General features: G+C 39.4%; 1 protein-coding gene across 2 annotated transcripts in view; it reads left to right on the top strand.

Moving 5' to 3' along the window:
* The window catches only part of wipi1 (WD repeat domain, phosphoinositide interacting 1), a 35118-nt gene extending 18751 nt beyond the window's left edge, over window positions 1–16367 (top strand). For both annotated transcript variants that reach the window (XM_036589267.1, XM_036589266.1), the window contains 7 exons: window positions 824–894; window positions 1522–1629; window positions 2343–2507; window positions 3929–4036; window positions 6532–6656; window positions 7746–7846; window positions 15325–16367. In XM_036589267.1, coding sequence (XP_036445160.1) covers window positions 824–894; window positions 1522–1629; window positions 2343–2507; window positions 3929–4036; window positions 6532–6656; window positions 7746–7846; window positions 15325–15375 — 729 coding nt within the window. In that variant the 3' untranslated portion in view covers window positions 15376–16367. The remainder of the gene's footprint in view (window positions 1–823; window positions 895–1521; window positions 1630–2342; window positions 2508–3928; window positions 4037–6531; window positions 6657–7745; window positions 7847–15324) is intronic.
* Window positions 16368–16606: the final 239 nt, after the last annotated feature.

Here is a 16606-nt window from a genome sequence, read left to right as displayed (position 1 = left end):
ACAGCTGTTCACACAGAAAATCATATTTAACATCATTAAAACACTAAAAAGTGCTGAACTGCAGAAAATATGACGATTCTTAGTGTTCCACACTTTTTAAAATCAACTCATGATCAACTTCAGTTTAAAAGAAATCAATTAACGTTGAAAAAAATACAAAGAAAATGTAAGTATTATGTTCAGAAGTGTAAATTTTGGGGTTTGGGTTTGGGACAGACACCTCCCAATAGAAAGTACCCTGTAAATGATGATGTATGTATTGAGCTTATTGCTATCTCTATTAATATCCTGTGTTTAAATAGATACTTCATTGCTTTTGTAAATAGTTTTTAACTGACCTCAGTTTGAACTGTTTCAGTAGAACGATCCATGTCACTGCTGTCAGAAGAAAACCTTGTATCTCCAAAATGGTAACTTTACAGGAGAAGGAAAAAACATACTTTACTTTTAATGTAAGTCAATGGAACCAGACTTTCTTCCAAGACATTTTGGGTCATTTCTTTTGGTCCATTCAGCATGAAATTTACACACAATATAAAGGCCACCAGGCTTTTTCAAACTATGTCAAAAACTGAAAAATGACAAAAATGGAGATATGAAGTTTTTTCCGACAGCAGCGATATGCCAAAAATAAATATCAGGATCAAAACAGAGAAATATGTACATGATGCACTGACACGTAACAAAGACACTAACCAGAAGTAAACAGATTTTTTGTGCTTGTTCGGAAAATCGGTGATCTGTAGTTTGTTTCACAGCAGTCCGAACATGAACACACACTCTCCACCTGGACTGATTAGTGTACTCTACCTGTGTTTTTCAGGGCACTGTGATTCGAGTGTTCTCCATTCCAGAAGGTCTGCGCCTGTTCGAGTTTCGCCGAGGAATGAAGAGGTTGGAATAAAACACACGTAACACAGGGACACACACATCAACACGTACTGTTCAGAGGGAGCTAACATTTTAAAGTGCCGACACTGTGGAAGCCAAATTTTCCTTTCCTTTTTAATAAAGTTTTGCCTTTTTTAATACAATTTCACCATGTGCTGTTCACTCTCCGGTCTGCTTATAGGAACTAAGCTGTAGAAAACAGCTGGTTTCCAGTTCATCACAACCATGTCAACCAATGACATGGTTGTGACATCGCAACCATGTCATTTACATATATCAAAGGGCACAAGCCAGAGTTTAAGGTACTGCGTAAACATTGTTATGGCTTCAAAACGTACTGCTTGATCCCCCGTCCACATATGGACACAAGGCTGCATCAACAGTCTTGTGTCCATATGTGTTTTTTTAATTAATCATGGTTGTGATGTCATAAGCATCCCCTGTATATGTCTGTCTTAAAGGCACAGTAAGAAAAACAGCTTTTTTAATTTAAAGAGAGGTTTCTGCAGATCAGTTCAGGGTCATCCATATGCATCAATATAATCATGCATAATTTTTCCTGTGCATTGCAGTGTGATTGGATGTATGTGCTGACCCTCTGTGTGTGTGTGTGTGTGTGTGTTTCTGCAGGTATGTGAACATTAGCTCTCTGTCCTTCAGCCCAGACGCTCAGTTCCTCTGCGCCTCCAGCAACACGGAGACCGTGCACATTTTCAAATTAGAGCAGCACGGTCCGAGGTGAGAGGAAATGACCAGAGATATTCTCATACGCACACAGGCTTGTTTTTATACTTACCTGTATGTCCCATATGCTTTATGTACAGTGCTGTGCAAAAGTCTTAGGCACCTGAGCGCATTGTTTAAAACCATTTATCTTGGCAGTAAGTGTGTTTGTGCTTTTAAATCCATCATATATCATTAGAATAAATGCAAATAAACACATATACAGTAAAAAGAATTTCTTGTTTTTTATTGTGAGCTAATGTGAAGCTGTGGGAGGAGTTTAGACGCCCCAGAAATCACATAAATGTATTAAATTTCATGATCAGTTCCCTTAATTTGACCTAATGAAGTCTTGATTAGATAAAGCGGATTTTGGATGATAACTACAAAACAGGAGAGGGCAGGAAATGGTTAAGTGAAAACTAATGTCCCATATTGTTGCTGTCCAAAGAAAACAAGTATATCCAAAACATGCAAAAACATTGTTAACCTTTAATGTAAGTTAATGTTAAGACCGTTTATTAATTATTAAGTGATTTTGGAGCATTTCTATTAAGATATGTTATTTTTTTTGGACGGCAACAATATGTATTATATGCATTTAAATTGATTAATAGATGTATAGATATACAGATAGATAGATAGATAGATAGATAGATAGACAGACAGATACTGTCAGTGCATCTGTATATATTTGTATATATATCTGTATGTATGTGTGTATGTAGTGGCGAGGAGGAGACCCCGACTTGGTCAGCGTACGTGGGGAAGATGTTTACAGCGGCCAGCAGCTACCTCCCAGCGCAGGTTTCTGGAATGATGAGTCAGGACCGAGCGTTCGCCACCGTCCGTCTGCACACGGCCTGCCAGAAAAATGTCTGCACACTTGCAACGTGAGTGATAACACACACACTGATACACACACTCTCACCTGCCAGAGCATCAACCGAGCACACTAAACACACACACACACACACACACTCCCAAAGACAAAATCCCGCTCCATAAATTATTGTGAATTTGTCATTACATTGCATTCATTCCTGCTAGAGAAACCAGCAAAACCAGCTGATGTATTTTGGATGTTATAGTATGCTGGTCAACCAGCATGACGTGGTAAATCTGCCAAGACATGTTTGGTGTCTAAAATTCACTTCTTTAGTTCTAGTACTGGAGCTACAAGGCTAATGTACACAGTATGGCCAAAAGAGCTTGTTGGACATCTTATTCCAAAACCCGTAGGTGTCAATATGGAGTTGGTCCCCCACTTTGCAGCTGTAACAGCCTCCACTCTTCTGGGAAGCTTCTACAAGATGTTGGAGAGAGTCTGTGGGAATTTGTGTCCATTCAGTCAAAAGAGCATTTGTGAGGTCAGACACTGATGTTGGACGAGAGGGTCTGGCTCACAATCTCCGTTCTAGTTCATCCCAAAGGTGTTCAGTGGGGTTGAGGTCAGGGCTCTGTGAGGGCTGCTTGAGTTCCTCCATACCAAACTGGTCACTCCGTGTCTTTATGAAGCTGCTTTGTGCTCAGGGGTTCAGTCATGCTGGAACAGGAAAGGCTCTTCCCCAAACTGCTGACACAAAGCTGGAAGCAGATAACTGTGTAAAATGTCTTTGTGCTGTAGCATCAACATCACCCTTCACCGGAACTGAGGGGTCCAAACCCTGAAAAACAGCCCAGCCCATCATCCCTCCTCCACCGAACTGTACTGTTAGCCCTGTGCATTCCAGTAGGTAACATTCTTCTGGCATCCACCAAACCCAGATTCATCATCAGACTGACAGATAGAGAAGCTGATTCATCACTCCAGAGAACACGGTTCCACTGCTCCAGAGTCCAGTGGCGGCGCGTTACACCACTCCAGCCGACACTTGGCATTGCGCATAGTGATCCTAGGCTTGTGTGAAGCTGCTCAGACATGGAGACGCATTACATGAAGCTCCTCATGCACCGTTTTAGTGCTTATGTTGCTTCCAGAGGCAGTTTGGAGCTCAGTAGTGAGTGATAGGCCATTTCTCTGCATTACGCGCTTTAGTACTCAGCGGCCCGGCTTTGTGAGTTTGCATGGTCTGTTGTTATTCACAGATGCTTCCATTTAGCTGTGATGTACTGTCGCCCATAGGTGGGCTATAAGCTACCATTTACTTATTAGCTTCATTAGCCTCATAGCTCCAGTGCTTTCCACTGAACTTTAGACACCAGACGTCTTGGCTGATCGATTAAAGTTGGGATAGAGGGGGGATTGTGTAATTTTTTTGCTTGGCTTTCACAATAGACAGCTGTGCAGTAAAGATTTTGTGTTTACTTTCAGAATCCAGAAGCTTCCACGGCTGCTTGTGGCCTCATCCGACGGGCAGCTCTTTATCTACAACATTGACCCTCAGGATGGGGGTGAATGCACACTGGTACAGACGCACAGGTGAGACTTCTCTGGAAAAGGAAACGTGCGTTGATGATTACCTTTAACAAGACTCAACACATTACGCTGCACAGTCCTGCTTCAGTGCCCTTCACTCATACCGGCTCTGATAATTACATGAGAAATTAACTCAGCTGTGTTACATTACAGGATTTGAGAGGCACAAGTTAGATTTATGAGGGTTTTTCATGTCCTAAGGTTTGTAGCCACCTGCTCCTCCAGCATTTCCTCTGAAATCAGTGGTGTTAACCTCTTATTCTCCAGGGTATATTTTGGTTTTTCCATCTGAATTTACTTGACCAAATCGTAAGGCAAATTATTCAGTAACTGCATGAAATAAATGTAAATTTTTATTTTATTCATTTGTTTATTTTTTGTAAAAGCTCCCCTCAAATTAACAGAACATGTGTTTTATGATCATACACATATTGCTATATGCTTACAATTTACTGCCAAAAATCTTAGACGCTCTTTGTATTATTTCATAAAAATAATTTTTACAGAGCAGATCACTGAAGAGACGCCACCTGTTTATAGTTTATAGCTCAGATTTGTGGAAAAATGGGTCGACTTTCAGGAGTTCAGCTTCTTTTATTATAAGGGTTTAAAATTACATCACCCATCTATTTGACTGGAGAGAAGACAGTTACAGCTCTCATACGACCCCCACCTTTAGAATGTAGCTTATGAAATATGAAAGTTATGAACACTATGATGAAGTGCGTTTTGGAACCACTGGTGGTCTTAAGGAGTTGAAAAGGGCCCATATCATGGAAAACTAATTTTCTTCGCTTTTTTGAAAGAAAAAGGGTTTGATACATTATGGGAACACTGTTCAAGTTTCAGAACACTTTATACACACCTCAGTCCATTTATGGAAACTAAGCAAAAACAGCCTGTTTTGAATAGATTGTTTCTGTGATTTCATTAAAGAACAAATCCTTTACATATATCCTCCTATTCAGCCCGCAGCAATTTAGGTCTGCCTACTCTTGCTGAAATTATAAGGAGTGTTTCAGCCCGGCTGCTTTCTGAATGAGGCCCAAAACAAGCCAGCCAATCAAAACAGAGCTCATTTGCATTCATCATTCTTAAAGGCGCAGTAACAAAAGCAGCCAGTTTAATTCTAAGGGATGGAGGTTGGAAAATGGTCATGAAAAAATCTATAATGACTGTTTTTTGAAACATAAAACCACACAAACATAAGTGAACCTGAGGGGGTGAAAAATAAATAAGAAATGTAGGATTTGGGTCCTTTAATAATGAGTTTGCCCCCCCTTTGCTGCTGTAACAGCCTCTACTCTTCTGAGCTTTACACTAAATACTGGAACATTGTGTGAGGATTAGTGAGGTACTAATGTTGGATGATCCAACTCATCCCAAAGATATTGGACACCCCACACTTGGAAGTTGGGCATGGTGACCTTAGGCTTATGTGCCGCTACTCCTGAGCGTCCCATTCCATTGGTCAGTGCTTTTCTGTGGAGGGTATACAAGCTGTGTGAACACCTGTATCAGTAATGGGTGAACTCAAAGAGGCTGAATTCACTATTTACAAGGGCTGTCTGGATAATTTTGACATATAGATGTGTAGGTGTAAGTCTTTTCCCCTTGTGGTCAGATCAGAATTCATTCAGACTGAGGTGAGAAAAAAATCATAACTGAGCAATAAGGCTTGCTTTTAAGTTAGCACACCTGATAGCTGCGAGGGGTGGTGAAAGACATTCTAGAGGAGGATACAGGCACTGGTTGAAATGTGAATGGGAAAGCTCATAATGCTCAACATGATGTCTGTTTACAGTAAAAGTCGTGCCCTTCAATAAAGTCAACATGCTGGAATATATATATCAATATTGGGTCCCCTGTGTACTCTGCATCTCATTAATTAATTTTATTGGTTGTATAGCCCCAAAAAGGGGTTTTCTATTGTTACAAGCTTGACAGAACATTTTTGGTTCTATATAGAACCATATACAACACATTCTCCATCAGGCTGAAGAATCATTCCACCATTCCAACCATTATTTACGAAATGGTTCTAAATAGGACCACTCCCTTCACTAAAGAACCATGTTTTTTGAGAGTGTATACTTAGCCAGGTAGCTAGTACCTTTTTACTTTATTATGCTAAACACTTAAAAAAGATGGTTCTTCAAGGGTTCTTTAGTAAAGAAAATGGTTCTATATAGAACCATGAGCACTCAAAAAACCCTTTGCTTGATTAAAAGGTTCTTTGCTTTGGTTTTTGAGATTGATGGAGAATGTGCTGTAAATGGTTCTAAATAGAACTTAGCACCAAAAAGTGTTTTTTCTATTGTTATGATATCAAACTTGTTACAATAGCAGAACCCTTTTTGGCTGCTGTATAGAACCCTTTTGCCCTGAATAGAACTGGTTCTAGCTCTGACTGGGTTTGTAAACCGATGCGTCTCCCTGCAGGTTTGGGTCTGAATAGCTGTGCTCTACAGTGTATGTGAGTCAGTGTTTGTCTGCAGGTTGTTTGGCTCAAATGAGGACCGAGATGAAGCTGGTGTCTCTGAAGGTTCGGCTGCTCCACAGTCCTACGCTGCCACTGCCGCCACCGTCCCCACATCTGGACCTGTATCTGCCACTCTAACAGGTACTGACCAGCATCACAGTGAAAAAAAAATAGTGGGATCAACTGAGTCAACTTCATTGAAGAGTGACAGTGAGGTCCCAAAGTTCCAACACCGTATATCGTCACTGGCTTTACAAAACCTCTGAACCTTTTCGTTCTGTTTGTTTTTACATCGTTTAAAAACACGCTTACATCGTGTGAACATATCGTGATGAATGGACCAACAGAAATGCTCCAAAATTTAAAATAAAGTCTCATTACATACCGTAATATACATTAAAAGTTCTGTTTTTTCTTCCTGCTTCTGTAAAGATACCAGATAAGAGATTAAATGTTTATTATGACAGTGATGAATGTATAGTGTAGTTTTACAATGTAGAGTGTTTTTAATAAACTTTTATTAATGTGTAAGTGTATATGAAGAGTGCTTTATTTGCATTTGTAATTCATATAGTAATAATAATAATAATAATAATAATTTTTATTTATATAGCACTTCTCATGTCAGTGGCAGCTCAAAGTGCTTTACAGACAAGAGATAAAGCTTAACAGTAATACAAGAAATTATAGTATTAATTTAGAATTATAAAAAAAATGACAGATCAAATTAAAAGATAAATACACAGGAGACAGAGTTTTAATTAAATGCTGAGTTGAAGAGAGACGTTATTAGATGATTATTAAAAGTGAGCTCTGAGCTCGACTGTCTAATAAAAGGTGAACTGAGCTCCACAGTTTAGAAGCAGAATAACTGAAAGAGTCTCTCCACGTTTTCTGTGTTTTACTGAAGGTGTTTGTAGGTCAGTATCTGCAGATCTAAGATCATAAACAGACAGACATTCAGGAGCTTTAAGGTCATTAAGAGCTTTAAAAACTAGTACTAGAACTTAAAAATCCATCCTGAACGATACAGACAGCCAGTGCAGCTTTCTAAATGGGAGTGATGTGATCTCTCTTTATCAATATATATAATTAAAAAGTTTATAATAACATAAATATAATTATTTATGAATAAAAATGGCCTGTGGAATGAAACCCTTTAAAATAAGTTTACAGTATAAATGAAAATAAGTAAGAATAAAGTTTTATAAAGTAAACTTTCTCTCTCAGGTTACTCAGAGGACGGCGGGGTCAGTAAGGGGGAGGTGATTCCCGAGCACGAGTTTGCAGCTGGACCTGTGTGTCTGGACGACGAGACGGAGTTTCCTCCAGTGAGCATTCAGAATCGCTAACCCTCACTGTCCGAGCCGCAGGACACAGATTGCAGCGGCCAGTGTCCCGAGGGTCGTCCCGCTGTGCCAGTGCACCGGCTGATCACCACACACACACACACACACACACACAAACACACACACACACACACACACATACCTGACCATGATCTTTGTGCTGTGGAAACCGTTTGGGCAGTTTAGGAGCTGGTTTACTCCCTACTGCACCGCACAGACAGGCAGAGCTGCAGTTCACTCAGTTCATAATTTCCAGATTAGTGAAACATATTTCATCAGCACAATTCAGCATCTTTCAGTTTAAGTACTGTTGGTAGTGATTGTGTTGATGTAATACATTTTATTAAAGTGGAAATGATGTGCACATTTAAATCATTTAAAGTCAGCCCAGCTCTTAACTCAGTGTAGAACCTTCAGCAATGTTATGAAATTGTTAAAATTGACTTTTACTTATGACTAAATGACTTAAAAGGGCATTCTGGCCTAAAACAGTTTAATGTGTTATTTCATGTGTTATGCAGTATTCTTTAGCTCAGCATTGTATCCCTCAGCCTCATTAGATTGACAGAATTCACAATTTTATATCAGTTTGTCCATTAGTGTTCTCTCACTACAATTCCCAGCATGCCTAATGCAAATACATCTCATAGCCTTTGGGAATCCCTGTGGTGTCACCCAATCCTGACAAGCAATTCTATCTTTATTTCTCACAAAATGGACAATAGAGACAAGTTTTTCTGAGTTATGGTATCTACACTCTTGAAAAGGATGGTCCTTCAAGGGTTCTTTAGTTAAGAAAATCGTTCTATATAGAACCAGAAGCACTCAGGAACCCTTTGCATGATTAAAGGTTGTTTGCATGATGAAATGGTTCTTCAGATTGATGGAGAATGTGCTATAGATGGTATATAGAAGCTTTTTGAAAAGGGTTCTACATAGCATCCAAAAGGGTTATTTTATTGTTACAGTGTCAAGCTTATAACAATAAAAGAACCCTTTTTAAAAAGGTTCTATATAGAACCCTCTGTAGCACATTTATGCACATCTTCCATCAATCTTGCAAAAGATTTAATCATGCAAAGGGATCTTTAAGCACTCATGGTTCTATATAGAACCATTTTTTTTTCTTCGTCTATCTAATGACGAAGAAAAAAAAAACTTTTCAAAGCAGCCCCCCTTTAAAAATCCATCCCAGAGCAGTTGTAGCTTCACTGGAGTTCCTTCTACCTTCGAGATACATCATCAGAAGTGGGTTTTTCTAGTCTTCAAACCTGAAAATGTCACTCTAAAGATACTGCAGCACTGCCAGAGGTTGTGAGTAAGCATGTTTGCGGCGGTCGTAGCAATGGTTGCATTTTCTGTTTTGGCTGGAGTGTCCCTTTAAATGTCATGGTTTTAATTCAAACATGCAGCAAGGCTTATTACACCTTTAGTAACGCCTTATATGACACTACCATGTCATCACTGTCACAACCTTTTATCTCAGAAACAGAAACAACGTGCTGAAGTTTCATGCACAATAATGTAACAAGACTTTATTCCAGGTATTCTGGATCATTTGTTAATGTTAATGTTAAAAACAAAACAAAAAACAACCATAATAGGTTTTAACACAACAGTGATGACATGTAAATCAGAATTAACTGGTTATAATAGACAAAGTAATGACAGTAGGTGCTACCAGCTGCCACACGGAAGCTCCGACAGAGACGCAAAGCTCAAACACAGCATCCGTCAGTCCAGTCTGGTTAATTCCTACCACTAAGAATGAGATGAGTCATTTCTGTGTAAATATATGAGACAGAGAAGTCAGTTCTTCACCTCATCTGCATGTTGTATGACAGAGCATTCCTCTCATTTTCATCTCTTTTTTTTTTTTCTTTTTTCCATGTCATGAACCCATGACGCTAGTGCTGTCGTAACACTGGTCCACAGCGTCTGGAAATATTTGCTCATTTTATTTACTTACTCACCTTGAATGGCAAATGCTGTGCCTCGTCCGCTGAACAAAACAAGCCGAGGCGTTGAGGTTTTGTTGGTTCGAAGTGTAGAACTAAAAAGGTGTAGAGAGGCTTTACACACAAAAATCTAACAGGTTTTTGCCTCAAGCTGAACTCAAACAGGCCGAACTGTAGAATCAAAACTGTCATCGCTGTAGCATTATTATAATGTCCACAAGGGGGCACGCTTACTTTCTTTATGTAGCTCAAAAAGGCTGTAATATTCTGAAAGGGGAAATCCGCAGATTTTTCAGATTTCTATAGAAACTTAGCAGGTCAGAACTGTTCACAGTGGTGGTGATAGGAACTGGACATCCACCTCTAAAAGCTCCCTCACAGAAAGTTACTACATGAAATGGTTGAATGAATTCACTGCCTGATGTCTGAGACATGGTGGAGGGATACATGCAGGCTGTTGTGGGCCCAAATAGTCCCCAAAGAAAATGTATTAGTTAGATTTTCCACTATTTTCCATCATCAACATTTCATATAAACTCAGAAGACTCGTGTAGGTTCACTGGTGGTTCTGGATAGTAAATAAAATGTCTATAATTGTGTTGTTGTCATGGCGACCCCTGGTTCCTATCACCACCACTGTAAAGACATCTGAACCATTTCACACCAAAACACTTTAGATCTTCTGAGAATTTTTTAAAAATCAGTGGACTCCCCCTCTAAAGAGTATTTAGCAGGGACTTGTTTTGGTTTGAATCACTTTTATTTATCGTTTCTCTTTTGTGTTTCTTGGTCTGTTGCAGTGAGTGACTTGTTCAAGGATTTGATTTGAGTAATATTGAGCCTCTGACCCTCAGTCCACACTCATACACCACTGTTCTTTAATGTCAATGTGATTTGTTTTCATTATAGAAGCATTAGACAAGCATTAGCGTGTGTGCTGAAGGTGTTGTAGCTGATGCTGATAGTGCAGTGGGGGTGACTTTGGTGTGGCCTCATGGCCGGGTCGGATTAGTAAACCCTTGGCCTGTGGGCATGAGCATTCCCAAACACGTAAACGCGCACACAAGGCGAAAGGCCAGTCAGTTTGCTTTGTGTCGTCTGACACCAGGCTGGTTCAAAAGACTGGCAATGAGAAAATCCCCAGTGTTGGTGTGGTCGTCAAGCTAGCTAACTCGCTAACAATAAACACCCTGCTGAACTAGCACAGAGCAGCAGGAATGCCATGCTGGTCTAAGCTGGCTTATTTTGGTCTGGTGCTGGTCTGGTGCTGGTCTAGCTGATCACCCAGTATGGTCGTACTGGTTGACCAGCGTACCAGCATCCAAAACACAACATATGCTGTATTTGCCATGCTGGTATGTGCTGGTTTTGCTACCAGGGCAGTAGCAACCAAAAAAACAGCTAAATAAGAAAATTGCATACATGCAAGAACACAATTCTGCACCCTATGTTTAGCCAAAAAGTGTCCCTCTTAAAAAAGATAATTCTTCAAGCGCTCTTTATTTTTAAAAAAAATGGGTCTACAAAGAACCCTTTGCGTGACTAAAGGGTTCTTTGTATTGTGAAAGTGTTTATCAGAATGTGTTGTAGATGGTTCTGTATAGGACCTTTTTGAAAAGGGTTCTATATAGCATCCATAAGGGTTCATCTAGTGTTACAATGTAAAGCTTGTAACAATAGAAGAACCCTTTTGGTTGCTATACAGAACACCTTTCAAAATGGCTCTATGTGAAACGACACATTCTCCATCAGTCTGAAAAAACCCTTTCATGGTGCGAAGAACCCTTTAATAATGCAAATGGTTCTTTGGGTGTTCATGGTTCTATATAGATCCATTTTCTTTACCAAAGAACCTTTGAAGAACCATCTTTCTTAAGAGTGTAGATAACTGGCTTGGTTAGTCCCTGATAGCAAAAGGATAGTGGACCACTGTCGACCCGTTAATAGTAAAGCTGGTGGTCCACTGGTGTTTTGCTCAGCGTTTTCTGGGCAGCCCACCGGCGGTTAAGCACAATAATAGACAAAATTCCACTTTTCATCGCTCATTTTTCACTCACAGTCGAATTTACTGATTTCTCCTTCCTTCATTTCTTTAGTTACACTTTGTAAATTAGATTAGTAAATAATTTTAATCCAGCTCAGTGTCAGCAACAACATTTCTATAAAATCATTTTAAATCAGACCTAGTCATTATTTTTTTTTCTCAGTTGTTGGAAATATTTTAGTTTATTTTCTAAAATAAAAGTCTCTGTGCATTTAAAATCTGTTTGAGGAGATTAAAAACTAGTTAAAGCTCATATGCAGGACAGTAATCTGGGTGGTCCGAGGGTGGACCAGGAGTGGCAAACAGTCAGTGTGGTGCCGACCTTATTAAGCGCTTGCTATCAGGGGTGGCATTTGGGTGACTTGTGTGCAGCTGCAGTTAGCCAAGGAGCTAACATCACAGTTAGCAAGCTGGCTAACTTGCCTTCCACGTACAATAAAACCACAAAAGTAAAGATAGTAACACACTCTCCCGAATGACGCGCATTTATTTATGCGTGTTGACTGACTGTGCTTAGTCATAGTCCGTGGGGATGAAATGTTAAAAAGTTTGTGCTTAGAAAATTTCTTGGTTTGAACCAGGCCTTCACACTAGTGTTTGTCAGCTAATTTTCACAAGTTACATTTCATTAGTTGAACAAAATTACATTAATTTCACTGAAATACGCCTATTTCCATGTCACAGACGTCCAAGGTAAATAAATGCTAATTTAACCAGTGTCTAAGCACAAAGCTTTTACCTTTTTGTCCTCAGAGACTATAAATAAACACATGAAAGAGAAACTGCATGATGTGGAGTCAGTAGAGAGACTGTATTATTATCTGTACTTTGTGGTTTTTACTGTTTGTCAAGTTAGCCAACTTGCTAACTGCAGTGTTAGCTCTAACCACAGGCTAACTGCAGCTGCACGTCACCCCACTTCCACCTACTTACACTTTGTCTGCTGAAGATCAGTGTGCAGCGCTGTGCTACGGCGAATAAATAATGATGTGATGTAATTCTGCATAGCGGCCCAAAGCTAGCTGCCCACGTTCATTATCTTTTGTAAATTAGTTTAGTAAAGAATGTTAACAGCAATATCATAAATAAAGCTGGTTATACAGCTGTAACCAACCTGGCAAAGTATCAGCGACAACATTTACAACTAAATCATTTAATATTAGACCTTGTCATTATTTTTTTCTCTCAGATCTGTTTGAGAATACTAAAAACTGCTTAGACCTTGTATGCAGAATGATAATCTGGGTGGTCCAAGGGTGGTCCAGCAGTGGCATACAGTCAGCGGGGGTGTATACGCTTGCTGTCTGTGTACTGTTTAGGGTTAGCAAGTTAGTCAGCATGCTAACTGCACAAACATGGAGGAATTTTAAAGTAAATTCATTACCCTCCATTCTGAGTATTTGAGTATCCTCGGTAAGCACGCTGAAGGCAGACTAACCTTACGAGAATAGTTCAGGCCAAAAAAGCTAACAGTGGAAGAAGGTTCAGCTACCAGTTAGCGTTCTGCAAATGGACTGCAAATTAGCCATGTTAGCCATACAAGTTAGCCATGTTGTTTTTGTTCAAACTACTCCCTAAATGCTTAGATGTGGTATTTTGGGGTTCAGTAAGTTAAGGTAACTTAACATTTGGCTCTTCTGATTCAGCTTCTGTCAGAAAGAACGATTCTTTTACTGGTGACAAATTAAAACCAAATTCAAAGCGCAGTGCTAACATTTTCAGTCTCATTTCAAATTCTGTGACTGTACTTTCATAGTTTCTGTTCTGTCAACTTGCTGATATCTTGGTGTGTTGTGTGGGTTTGTGTGACTTGTTAGCGTGCTGTAGGGCTGCGCGATACGGACAAAAACACTATTGTGATTATAATGCTGCATATTGCAACCGCAGTTCACTTTAAAATACATTGATGAATCAATAAGGTGAAAACGGTGGAGAGACTAGCCTGCGATATTTTAACCAAAATTAATGAATGATTTTGGTGGATTGCATGAATGCCTAGATTTAACAAAATACTCATTTGGGATTGTGATTGGTTAGAAGCTCATTACCTTCTGCAGAATCAGAATTAAAGGTGTAGTGTGTAAGATTTGGGGGGGGGTCTGTTAGGAGAATTAGAATATAGTAAACAAAACCATGTTTTCATTCGTCTATAATCACCTGTAACTATGAATCGTTGCGTTTTCATTAGCTTAGAATGAGCCCTTCATATCTACATAGGCAGCAGCTCCTCCTCCAACAGAGGCTGCCGCCGCCATGTTTCTACATTAGCCCAGAACGGACAAAGCAAACACTGCCTCTAGAGGGGGCCGTTTGCGTTTTTACGCTGAAGTGGCAGCTTGAATATGGTGGTGCTGTAGCTCCGGCTGGAAGACGTATTTTTGTTAGATCATCATGAACTTGCACTAGCCACACCTTTCATGGGTTTAATATAGAAGCATTTGCTTTTTAAAGATGTTTTCCCACTGCACATTCAAAAAGAACAGCTGAGCCAAACATGAACCAACTAAACTCACACTTCCAGTTCTACTTCATTTCCCGCCAGCTTAAGGAACAGCTGGAACCATTTATAATAACCACAAGTCACAACTTAATTGTCTTTTTGGTCATTTTTTTAAGTGAAAGCATCTAGTTTGGCTGATAAGCAGGCTTGCTAGCCAGTTATCTTACCTTACTGGCTGATATGAAATGATATTCTGCTCACACAATCACTCAAATGTCTACATTTACACAGAATCATGTGTAGAATCAAACAAAGCTTCATTTTTTTTCTGTTGAGTGTGAAAATATAAGCAAAAACACTCGTTCTGTGGCCTCTAGCATGAATGCTAATAGCGTTAGCTTCTTATCTAGCTCATGTTGGACTCTCTATAAAGTAATAATTCTAAAAATAGCGATCAACACATCAACATACTGTCCTGCTGTACATTCTGCTGCTCTTATTGATGATGTAATAGTGCTGGGCTTCTTGGTCAGGGAGAGTGAATGATTGGCTAAAATGTCGTTAGCTTTAGCTGTAAGCTAACACAGAGGATCCTCAGTGGGATTAATACAGCCCTGCCTGCTTTTGAACGCTGGATAACTGGAAAAACGTCAGTACAGTCCATTACATACTTGGATACATTTGACATTTACACAAGATTTTACCGTTATTGACAATGTTTTGTCTGTTATGTTTAAATTTATTGTAAATTGTGCCATAAATTGAGCTGCAGCCATGACTGAATGCAAGTTATCCACCTAGAGGTACAGCCAACCATAATGGGTACAAACATTCTGATTCGGTCTGATTAGCAAACGATGTATCGCGCAGCCCTAGCACACTGGCTAATTTGCAAATCTGTGTTGGTCGAGCGCCCCCTGGTGGCCGGGGCTGGTCAGTGGGCTCCTGCTGGATTGTGTCTGTCTATAACACACCCGCAGACGAGAGAAAAATAAAGCTTTCTTTTGGTTTCTGGTAGATAAATCGGTGTCGTGACGGATCTCGGCGGGACAAAAGCAGACGTCCGTGAGGGGGGTGGAGTCTACAGCCGCAGCGGGACGATCCTCAGTGCATGGCCAGGACTAATTAACTCATTTCAGGGTGCTAACGTCATTAAACGAAGTCTTTGAACGGGTCAGGGCTTTCTGGGCCGTTGTTGCTCCAGACCCTGAGGGGTGTGTTATACGAAAAAACCTGCAGGTGCATGACTGAAACTGAAACATAGCCACATTTCTAATAGCTACGTACATGACCAATATTTTATTAAGATGTAATACTGTAGCATCTTTATTATTGTTATTTTATTACTTTTATCTTTAACATCCTCATATCCAAAAAAAAACATAACACAAAACAAATGAATTACTTTTTTTAATATGTGTATTTGCTGTATTAATACCTAATACATGTTTACATGTGGTCATCCTGAACACTAATATAGCAGGATGGTTTGTATGTATGTGCCTATGATTTTATTTGTAAGAGTGCAGAGTATTTTACTGGATTGCTGGAAGACCAAATGAAAAAAAAAATGTAGAAAATAGGAATGAAATTATGCAAAGCACTTCTCTGGTCTTGACTGTTTATTTTCTCTAATTATTCTTCTCTTTAGTAATTCTGGAAATGGCGTGATGAAGTCCCCCCCTGCATGTGTTTATAGGGGATATGACAAAACATTCAAACTGATTTATGGTGTTTTTGAGTTCTACAATTTTAAACAAAGCATTTATTTAAAACTATTTTAATTCATAGCAGATGAACTGTTTAGAGGTAGCAGCGTGTAGTACACATTCACAACGTTTTGGGAACCAATCTCAGAAAAGCAGACCATCGTTAGGCTGAAAAATCAGAAAGAACCAAAATATAAAAGTGACAATTTGGCAAAAATGTAAATTTACCCAGTATCCCTTACTCCAAATGTGCTTCACAAGTGGGCTGAACATGAGAGGAGGACCCTTTACTGGGGCCTGGAGGCATACAGCCATATTACTCTTAAAAAAGACGGTTATTTAAGGGTTCTTTAGTAAAGACAGTGGTTCTGTGTAGAACCATGAACACTCAAAGAACCTTTCACAAGTTCAAATGATTCTCCATCTATCTGAAAATCCACTTCACCATGTAAAGAATATGTTGTATGTGGTTCTATGTAGCACCAAAAAAGGTTCTCTTATTGTTATAATGTCAAGCTTGTAACAGTAGAACAACCATTTTTGGTGCTATGTAGAAGCATTTTCTATATAGAACCGCTTACAACATATTCT

This window comes from Colossoma macropomum, unplaced genomic scaffold (assembly GCF_904425465.1).
Source record: "Colossoma macropomum unplaced genomic scaffold, Colossoma_macropomum, whole genome shotgun sequence".
Classification (NCBI taxonomy): Eukaryota; Metazoa; Chordata; class Actinopteri; order Characiformes; family Serrasalmidae; genus Colossoma; species Colossoma macropomum.
The sequence above is the reverse complement of the archived record's forward strand: the minus strand, read 5'-3'. Positions and strand labels throughout refer to the sequence as shown.